Below are 11,403 nucleotides of genomic sequence, written 5' to 3' on the forward strand. Positions count from 1 at the left end.
GCTAAACCTAGACAAATCTCGGGGGAAATGGAGCTCGGAGGTCGAGTTTCGAGAGGAGAAAGATTAACTAGTGTGGCTCAGACATTTCATCGAACACCTCATGTGCATAGGAGGTGAGCTAGAGCACCCAAATGCCCTCCCCTCGACGGCCAGAAAAAATAGAGCACTGTGGAGTGCTCTGCTGCGGCGATGGGGTATATATAGGCAGCTCATTTGTCCCAGTTCGTGGCTAGAACCGGTACTAAATCCGGGCCTTCTATCCCGGTTCATGCCAAGAACCGGGACCAATGGTTGTGGGCCAGGAGCGAGGCCCATTAGTCCCGGTTCGTGCCTCGAACCGGGACAAATGGTTCCATACGAACCGGGACCAATGCCCACGAGGCCCCGGCCGGCCCCCTGGGCTCACGAACCGAGACGAATGCCCCCATGGGTCCACTGAACCGGGACTAATGGGCTTGCCATGCCCGAACGAAAGCCCTGTTTTCTACTAGTGCATGTGTCGGTCGTACCAGACCAGCCTAGATCTTGGAAAGAGATGTCATCCACAACCTCCTTGAATGATCTCATGTGAGTTTCAGACCGTGCTGCTCTGCTGAAGTGCTCACATGCATACAAAGTTTCATTACAATCTCCCATGCACAACCAGGCACTATGGGGTATGTATGCAAAGTACGCAAGAACCGCCAACTGTGGTGTCTCTCTTCCGCTCGCGGTGCTCCGTAAAAACCAGTAAAACGCCAAACATAAGCGTTCTGATTATTGCTATGAACCAATACATCAATATGATTCTTACTAAAAAATTTCAAATCAACGGTCACATCTCTGGACCAAAAAAGACCTATGCCGCCACTAAGGCCAACACTGTCAACTGCAAAACTGCCTGCAAAACCAAGCGTAAACTTCAGATCCTCAACTCTTTTTGCTTTGATTTTAGTTTCCATTACAAAGAGAAGGGAGGGGTCTTCAAGCTTCACTATACTGCGAAGCTCCCGAACTGCCTCGGGGTTCCCAAGCCCCGGGCAGTTCCAGCTTAAAACACTCATTATGACTGGCAGGACCGCGACGCGGTCTCTGCCAAGTTATCTGGTGTGGGCTTTTTCTTCTTGGGTTCACGAACAAAGTCATCTCCCTCTGTCAACGCCTCATTGGTCATTATATGCCTCAATCTAGTGCACGTCGTACATACATATATGCCACCAAATCAGGTCTAACATCTAATGATTTAATCTACGTACATAGTTCTCAAAAAAAAAACTAACCTACATACACAGATTGAATCATGTGGAAAAAAATTACGCGTTGTTCAAAAATTCGCGTCAACTTTGGTTATTTTGGTTATTACCGAAACCGAACCGAAATTAAATGGTTATTACCGAAACCGAACCGTATCTATGTATAAAACCGTATAAACCGAAGTATAAAAACCGTATAAACCAAAAACCGTATAAACCGAACCGAATCAAACCGAAAAAACCGAATGCACAGGCTGACTTCCAGCACTACATCCTGGCGCTGGGCACGGCCGTCATGATCCCGGCGGTGCTGGTGCCCATGATGGGCAGGAGCGACGTGAGTGCGCCTCTGCGTTTCTTGATTCGCGCCACCCCCCATGGGTTGGCGCCTGGCGTCACAAGTTTCAGTGCCAACAATGTCTGGTGGTGTTCTCGGCTTGCCATCTCGGATGGGTTGCAGGTTGACAGGGTGAGGGTGGTGCAGACGCTGCTCTTCGTCACCGGCATCAACACGCTGCTGCAGTCGCTCTTCGGGACGCAGCTGCCCACGGTCATAGGCGGCTCCTACGCCTTCCTCATCCCGGTGATGGCCATCGTGCAGGACTCGTCGCTCGCGGCCATACCTGACGAGCACGAGGTGAGCAATCATTCGTTCACTTTCACTTTCTAGTATCCGCACATTCAGAAATTCTTTAATGGTATGGTCTAATCAAAACCATCTTTGAGCAGAGGTTCCTCCAGAGCATGCGGGCCATACAAGGGGCGGTTATAGTGTCCTCCAGTATTCGGATCATCCTTGGTTACAGCCAGCTCTGGGGTATCTTCTCCAGGTACCACCACACACTGTCAAGTACTAGTTGTACTAGTGGCCAACCCGTGCATTCGCTCGGCCTAGTTACTTAATACTGTTACATGATAATCTATATACCATATAACTATTTTCTGCGTAAAGTTATATATTGGTCGTCCATTTGAAAAGTTCTAAAGGATTCGGAACTTGGGGATTCATAGGAGAATTCATTTCCACTAATGAGTTAGTTGGGTGAGAACACAATAGTTATAAGATGTCACCAAAAATAGTAAGTGTGCACTTTAATTCTATATACGGTTTTACTCTCCTTTATAATATATAAGAAAGTTTCAAATTATTATTTATCTCATTTCAAAAGTATAAAGAGTTGCCTTACTTGTTAGGTCTAGTCTGTATATTTATATGCTAGGACATCTATACATGTATTGTCTCAAAATGTTAGCATTTGTACCAACTATAGTCCCGTAGGAAAATGTTAAATTGCATGAACTATGGCCTGCTAAGCTAATTATAAATTTTCCTTACTGCTATAAATATTTCTCCCGTAAAATAGTTCATTCTTGTGAGAGTATTAAGAACAGTATTCTCAGTTATCTGATCCGCTTGACACTTACGATGGAATGGTGTGAATGAAACAATCAAGCAATACACAACCAATAATTTGAGATTCAACAAACGCCACGACTTGATAGGTTTGGAATTTGAAGAAAACCAGAGCATCAGAAAAGCATTTTTTGAATAGCGAAGAACCTTATATATAAGGTATTAGTATCTGTGCACATGAATCACATGTTGTAATACATATAAATTTAAAAGATAGATATATGTACTACATAGACGATAGTCTTAGGTGACAAATTTACTTTTATTGCCGTATGGATTACATAGCAATATTTTGAATTGTTATTGCACAGACGAACCGTGCTCGCTTGGTTAAAACTTAAAAAGGGACATTTTATGAGCACTCGGCTATTCCAATCATGAATCTACAGCTGTCCATAATACAAATGCAAACAAAAATCTTGTGCATTGGGTGATCATTGGCTTACTACAGCTATTGATAATTGATAGTTGTAGGCATGCATTGTTAAAAGAATCAAGCCGAGAAATTCTTGTACAGATAATTCCTTATTTAATACACAGACAAATCAGACTTACTAAAACACAAAAAATTACTATCCAATATGAAGTACTAACACGCACCATATCAAGAAGCGATACTCACCTTGTTCTATTTTTATCCTTGTCCATGGGATAGCGAGATTTACAGCTTTACCGACCCCATCGCACATATATGGTGACCTATATTATAATGGGGGCAGAAATTAATGACACATTAGAAAAAGATATATTAGTAGCACATATAGGTGCAGTCTTATTAAGGGTTGCAGCTTGATTGGCCCCTCACTGCTGAAGAATAATGCATCGCCATATCCTTAGCATGGTCTGATTGAAAACTGCTAATACATTTCCTTTCATACTTACAGTTGGAAATATGGATGTGGAGTGTCTTGAGCATAACAGTGGTTGTTTTGTTCACACAATACCTCATACAGATAGCGAGTGGGTCCCATGGATAGATGTAGTAGTGATAGTTGGAACATCCAAAAGGACAGGGGCTTAGTGCATGTTAGACTGATGTATTAGCTGTACAATTACAATTAAGATTGCAACCTGCGATATCTCAAAGCTAATAAATGCACCTGCTGGCAAATCTGAGAACCCCACAAAATATTATTTTCACGTTGTTTCTTCAATATAAAACATGCTGCACGTGGTTAATGTCCTGTGTTTAACTGAACAATAAAACACACAATATGCTATGTCAGAAATTTCTAACTCTTGTTTGTTACAATGTCTATGAGAAAAGTGTATAGAATATGTAGTACATCAGTTCATGCTTGCTAATCTGTATTTAGAAAATAATAATTCTTTCTCCTGTTAATAGTTTCGATTGTATGTATATGTATGCAGCGGGCATACAAACAAACGAAATCCAATCGATTACCAAAACTTCTCAACACATGGTACTCCACATACCAGAGACGGATGTCGCGCACCGGCTGCCCGTATGTAGAAGTTGGCCGCTGCCAGTCCATCTTACCCATGAGGCAATGCCACGATCTGCACCACAAAGGCGCCTGTCGGCATGAAGATCTGGTTCGTCAGCCTGGCGTTGTTTGCACGTCAAGGAGATGGACATAGTTGCATGGCCTGGTGCTCGTGTAAACCTGTATAAGAGAGCACCTCAAGCAATAGAATCATTGAGTTCAATCTCTTTATTGCTTTCAATTTCAAAAACATATTCTGTTGTGTTGAGAGGAGTACCGTAGCAGTTGAGAGGAGTCTCATAGCTGGTGATTAATTCGTCCTCATCGAAGGTGTGGATGGTGAAGCTCCTCCCTTTCTGCTGCTACTGCTTGCATGGAACGGGCTGGCAGCATGTGGCATGGTTGAACTTGAAGCTTGATGAAGTCTTCTGGGAGAAGCTTGACACGCGAATCAATCTTGGAGTTTATTTTCTTTGCAGGGATAGAGAAAGCATATCCAGTTAAGGATGATAGGCATATGACGTCAGGAATCTCTGTTGATGGAAGTAATCTTATCTTATATTAGTATAAGGAAAAAAAATCATGTGAACCGGGATCACCATTGATATGATCAACCAAGTATAGTGAGAGATGAAAAGGAAAATCTAGCAACTTGTAGCTCAATCAGACCCGGACACAAATTTTTTTCTAGAACTGACACATGTCAGGGCCATAAGTTCATGCTCATGTCCGACGGGAGAGATGAGGGCTTGACTACCTGAGAGATATACATCCATGTAGCGCATTCTTCCTTCCATCTCATCACGCGCCGCTGGCCGCTGGAACCTGAGGTTGAGGACCACATCGAGAGGGGGTGCTGGACAATGCACGTGCAACATCGATGGATCTGGGGAGATTTTCTCTGTAAGAGTTTGAGAGGGACGTGAGAGTTTGAGAGATATACGTGACAGATTTGTTCCATGGATCTGGCCAGATTTTTTCTGCGAGAGTTTTAGAGGGATGTGGGAGTTTGAGAGAGACATACATGAGAGATTCAAAGAGTTAGGTCATTGATATGTGAGTTTTTTTTCTCTTTGGATATATATACGTGAGAGATTGAAAGATTTGTTCTTATAAAAGTGATAGAGATCGCTTTAGGGAAGGAAGAAATGGTGGGTTAGTTGTAGGATCGTATATTTATTTAAAAAATTTTACAACGAACAAATGAATGTTGGTATTGGAGCGTCTATGGGTATACACCATAATAATACGGATCCATCAGATTAACAGCTCATAAATTCTGATTAACGTGGGAATTTTTAGGGAGTCGCTAATTAGTATAAGTATAGATAGATAGATATAGATAGATTAGTAGTGACTTGTTGCGTGCTGCATTTACATACTAGTTCAATTTTGTTTACTGATGGATGTGTGTCCTGGGTGTAACTTTCAGATTCTTCAGTCCACTAGGAATGGCGCCGGTGGTTGCGCTGCTCAGTTTTGGCTTCTTCGAAAGAGGATTCCTAGTGGTATGGCTTGCTTTGCACCTGATTCTTCATTTTCTTAGAAAGATGACACTTCGTTCAGCATTGGTACTTATTTGATATTGTGTATATCAGGTTGGGAGATGCGTTGAGGTTGGCCTGCCAATGTTAATCCTCTTTGTTGTGCTTTCCCAGGTTTGAAAAGCAATTCTAATCATCCAAGTCTTTGCCAGTTAAACTAAAATTATTCCTTATTAGAAGTTCAGCATTGCTAACTGCCTTCTTGTTTCTTATCAGTATCTGAAGAATGTACGGATAAGAGAGATCCCCATACTGGAACGATTCTCCCTGTTCATTTGTATCGCGTTGGTCTGGGCTTATGCTCAAATCCTCACTTCTGGTGGCGCGTATAATCATTTTGTACTATCACTAGTTGTCGATGTTGTGTAATGTTCTATTTTTTTTGCTACCCTAGCATTGAATTATCACAACATTTTCTTTTTAATACAAATGTTTTAAAAGTTTCTTTTTGAACTTCTCCCAATTAATATACCTGAACTTGATTATGTTTCTAACATGTACTTATACCAGCTTCATTAGATTTTGTGTTAGTGCTTGTAACACAATCAGTTCAGATCTCGATAGACCACAAGTTCAAGTTCACTAGTATTTGTAAATGCTGGTAGCAGTACTAGTATTTAAAAATTTGTAACCTAAGAACTAAGCTTGCATCTTGTTACTTCTATGGAAGCATTGACATCGTAATTTTATTGGACCAACCACTAACATAAGAATTAGACATGGTGCTCAGTGTATTCTCTCAATCTTGGTTGTTCTTATACTGCTTATAATCTTGACATCTTTGATGAATCCAGCCCGAACTGAAGTATTTCGACAATCCGGGCCTCAAAAGGCCCTTCTCCCACTACTATGTCGATCTTGAACTGATGCTGTTGTCACCTATCTACCTCCTTCCTTGGTGAGCCCATGTTCTTCTGCTCTTCATGCTCAAGCCGCATGCACTTCTTTTCTCAGTTCAAAAATTCCCAAAGCATCAGTACTATGTATCAGGATACACCATGTTACTTCTGCAGGTTTCGATTATGCTTGTATGTCCTCCTATACTGCAAGTTCATTAGCTGAAATTTAGAATCGAGAGAACTGCAAGTTCATTAAAATTGAAAAACATTCAACTAAATTCCTCCAGTACTATATTATTACCACCGTTCTGAAAAAGTTGACGCGGTTTTAGTTAAATAGATCATACCAAAATCCTTTTCAAAACGTAATTCTCCTGTCTATGGATTGTTCAAGCTCTTCCATCATTACTAAAAAATTTGTCACTAGCATATAAGTTCAAACCACAAACTTTTCTTGCGAAGAAATTCAGTCAGTGAAACTATATAAACTATGCAAGTTCAGTGATGATGACACCGTCAATTCGGATGAGAAAACACATTTAAAATTACAATCTTTTTTTTTACTTCTATAAGTTCATGATCAACCCCGAGGTAGTTGAAATAATCTAGTCATATAAGTAGAAATAATCTATTCACTTGTATTATTTTGTGCTCACAATATTTACTATGTTGTGTGACAGGTTGATGAGGATGTTGATTTTACAAAAGGATCTGTGAAGCATTGGGCAATGAACACACTATCTTCATGAGATGGTGTACTGCACGACATACTTCCATTAGTTGAAGATGATACATGGAGCAGTGACCGCTCAACACTTTTTTTGTGATAAATGTTATTATGATCTATTCTATGTACTATATTGTATGATCGGGAGAACTCAGAAGTTCATGTGTTGTCAGCGAAAAATTTCAGAACATTTTGTTTAGTAAGAACTTTTTTTATCAAATGATAAACCTATGTTAATGGAAAATAGTAGTTGAGACGAGAGAAGTCCAAAACATTGTTGCAAAAAGAAACACATGATTTTTTTCTCTTTTCTTTATGAGAAAATATCATTCAGCTCAATAGTATATACCAATGCAAGTTCGAGGACTATGATACCGTAATCCGAGGAAAACCATATCAAAGATAAACAGTAAAATCTAGTCTGTGAAAACACGCTCAGTACAAATCTATATGGGCATCAGTACAAGTAGTATTTTTCCGGAACCATTCAAAACTACTCTATAAAAAAATATCAGTACAAAGACACACATAAATCAGTACAAACATATTCTAACACATCGTTGCAAAAAAAGTTGAGTTCGAAAAATAAACACATGAAAATTTTCCTTTCAAAAAATATGATTCAGTTCAAAATATAAACCATGCAAGTTCGGTGACTGATATCGTGTACCATTGAAACGTTACGAGGAAAATCATATACCGAAAAAACAGAATAAAAGTCTAGTCTATGAAAACACGCTCAGTACAAATCCATACGGACATCCGTCCAAGTACTCCTTTTTTGGAACCTTTCGAAGTTACTCTGTGAAAAATAAATCAGTACGGACGCATACATAGTTAAGTACAAGTACTCTGCTTTTTTTTACAGAAAAACATCACGACGTGTCTCACCGTATTCAAAATTACTCATCAACGATTGCAAATTTGAGAAAACGTTCAACACGAATAAGTTTCGCATTTTCGATAGTTATCGAACAGTATATTCTTTGCCCCATTTCGACAAAATTTTAAAGAAATCACATTCAAAATCAAATTTGACAAACCGTTTGCAAAAATTCACGAAAATACGTTTCGCTCAGAATTTCACAGTTTTTTAAATTACTTTTAAATTCTATATAATTTGGAAAAACAGTAGATATATGGAAGATGCGGATTTTTACTAGCATTCCAACGCCATCTTATTTGCTAACCGTTTGAAAAATGAGTACAAAATACGATTCGCGTTTTCGGTTTTGAAAAAAAATGTTTTTTTCAAAATTGCTCTTCAACCTTGATGATTTTGCAAAAAATTCCTATATATTTATAATGTAGATGTCAAAAGCTTTCCAATGATATATTATACGCCTCATTCCGACGAAAAGACGATCAGCTCGACTAGATGAAAATCATCAGTACAACCGCCTGAAACCATCAGTTCAAGTAGGGTAACAGAATAATATTCTGTTACGTGAAACAGAATAGCTATATATGTTCTTTTGTCACGTAAGAAAAGAAAGGGTAGATTGCGTTAATTTCATGGAAATTAGCTCTGCTGCAAGCCATACATTTCGTTCTTGCATCATCTATACCAATACAAAAAGGGAAAGTTGTGGATATCAAACTAATTCAAGCGTTCAACCTGGTCTATCCAATTGTCTTTATTGCCTCCGTGTTTAGCGCTAAACATGTTCTACACCATTATCCTCTAATAATAGACAACCTAATATCGGTGTTAGTGCCAATCAAGTAATTATATCCGGGCTAATATCAATGTGCAGTTAATATCTACCCAATACTATTGACTAATGCAATTATTATCTTGTCAAATATCTACATGCATTGCATGTACATGATTACTTGTTTAGGCAGATAACTCACACGGTATGGCTTATTTCTTATGTGGTAAAATCTCGGAACTCATCTAGGACAATTACGAGGTACGACAATGAAATATATTGAAACATTAGACAAAAGCAAATATCAATTTACTTGAAGGTCGAGGGATAGATAAAATCTCATTTCCCTTTGTGTTACCTAGTATCAAGACAATATCTGGGCTGCAAGTATTGACTTGCAGGTTTTTTCTACTCAGCAAGCATACTGTATCCTCCAATGCTACTCTGACAAGTGCATCCAAAAGGACAAGGGTTGTCGTTACTACATTCGTCGACAGCTGCAGTAAGATAAGCAAAGCTAAGTATTATATTTTGAACTTAGTGGTAACCTTTCTACATATGTCCAAAGTGTAATTTTATTGGCAATGTTTGTATACACATTCAATATGACCATCCCAAACAAGATAAGATCCCATGGACTCCTTCACGAAATATTGCACTACCCGTAGCTCATTACGGGTCCTCTTGATCCTGCTCCGCGTATGACTCGACAGGTGCATATAACGGGGAGTTTGTGAGGTAGATGACTATTGCGATCCACTTCCCCAATGGCTCCGGAACGTGATCAATGTTCAGATATCATTATTCGTTGCCAAAAAGGATCATTGACAAAGGTATCTCAATAAATGAAATACTTACGCGAAGAAATGTTAGAAGACATAGAAAATTATGGCGTGACATTCAACATGCTGCTTTGATTATTCTTCTTCTCCTTTTTAATTATTTTGACTCTACTTGATCTGTTTGGATACAAACTCGAAGATAAAAAGATGGGCATTGGACTGAGCTTCACGGCAATGCCATCCCAAAACCACTCACTCCACAACCCATACATTGTTGCCATGATTGCTAGATCTCATGCCATCCCACGAAGCAACCATGACAGCCTACAAAAGAAATAAACAAGCATCCAAGTCGTCCACATACACACACAACATGATGCATTATTTGCATGCCTAGGAATCAGGCAAAACTAGTGTTCATGCGACAGGATAACGTTGGAAACGACCAAAGACAGTGTGGTTAGTTGCGGGTCAATCGGGGCCACATTCCATTTTGTTGGAGACCTCTTTAAGATGGGTGGCGGCAAGCTTAAGTTCATCCTTGAGCTTCATATTCTCCTTGAACAAGCGTTGGCGCTCTGAGGTGTCCTGAGTTTGAACCACCGCCCCTCTGCATTTGAGGCAAGTGCTATTTTCCATAGCCGACATGATGGCTTGCCTGTCAGATTTTAGCATCTGGTTCTCTAACTGAAGAGTGGTGGTCTCCCGCCTTTGCGTCTTGCCCTGTATTTATTAATTTCGTGAATGCATCATTTCAGCAGTTATTATAAGAGTATGACCCCATGTTCACGAAGGTAACATCGTAGTACATTGTAGGATTTGCTATTGGAGCTCGAGCTTCATGTAGTCTCAATTTTAAAATTTCAAAAATCATATTATTTGAATTCAAAAAAAATCATGACAATAATATGCACATACCTATCGATGAATACTAGTTCTGTGTAAAGTTACGTGGTGAAATACATTTTTAAGATGGTTATGCAAAAATAGCAAAACAATGTATTTCTAGCACATATACTCTTCACTATTAACATACATGATTTTTCGTACAACTCACATCAAAACGTATTTCAAAATTAGGTTTTACACACATCTATATACTTACTTATGAACTTATCTTCAGATATTTTTGAATCTAAAAAATTGGATTTTCTATTATTTTTAAAATTCTCTCTCCATTGAGCGAGAGCGCCAAAAAGCCTCACCCACGGCATTGTGAGTTCAGGTGACAAATAATGCTACTTTGTTCATTGGAGTTTATACTATTTAACCGCAAAAATCTGCATAATTGCATGTCTTAGCTGACCCATGTGGTGACATCTCATGTTATTCAGCATGGAGAAGAATAGTATTTACCTTACTGTTGCTGCGATGGTTTTGGAACCAGAACTTGACCTGTTGGGCACTCATGCCAAGCCTCTCACTAAGGCTCTTCCGGAGTTTCTCATCAGGATAAGGGATTTCCCGGAAGACACTACAGATGACGTTAATGAAAATGCATTAGTAAACATCATCTTCAATAGGTAAGAAACAATGATTGAGTAATTATAGTACGCTTCAAGTTGTTGGATCTGTTCTCTGTGGAGACGGTGATAGTTGGTACGCCTTGTCTCCATCCTCTGCTCACTGTAGGTTTCTACATTGTTGTTTCCTTGGTTTCCAGCAACTACGTTGGTATTATCAATCATTCCCACGTTGGCAGTGGCTCCAAGTAGACCATATGTCTCATCACCATGGTCGTGCTGCAATAGGTGGCTATGTT

The 11,403-nt window shown here is 39.5% G+C and overlaps 1 protein-coding gene and 1 pseudogene across 1 annotated transcript; one reads left to right on the forward strand and one right to left on the reverse strand.

Moving 5' to 3' along the window:
- The first annotated feature begins 1,527 nt into the window (after positions 1-1,527).
- On the forward strand, positions 1,528-6,007 carry LOC123175797 (nucleobase-ascorbate transporter 2-like). Its single transcript, XM_044590320.1, has 5 exons — positions 1,528-1,869; positions 1,962-2,062; positions 5,527-5,602; positions 5,693-5,752; positions 5,816-6,007. The coding sequence occupies exons 1-5, from the start codon at positions 1,528-1,530 to the stop codon at positions 6,005-6,007; spliced, it is 771 nt and encodes a 256-aa protein (XP_044446255.1).
- A 4,094-nt stretch (positions 6,008-10,101) lies between these two features.
- On the reverse strand, positions 10,102-11,395 carry LOC123175799 (homeobox-leucine zipper protein ROC5-like; annotated as a pseudogene).
- Positions 11,396-11,403: the final 8 nt, after the last annotated feature.

This window comes from Triticum aestivum, unplaced genomic scaffold (assembly GCF_018294505.1).
Source record: "Triticum aestivum cultivar Chinese Spring unplaced genomic scaffold, IWGSC CS RefSeq v2.1 scaffold121219, whole genome shotgun sequence".
NCBI lineage: Eukaryota > Viridiplantae > Streptophyta > Magnoliopsida > Poales > Poaceae > Triticum > Triticum aestivum.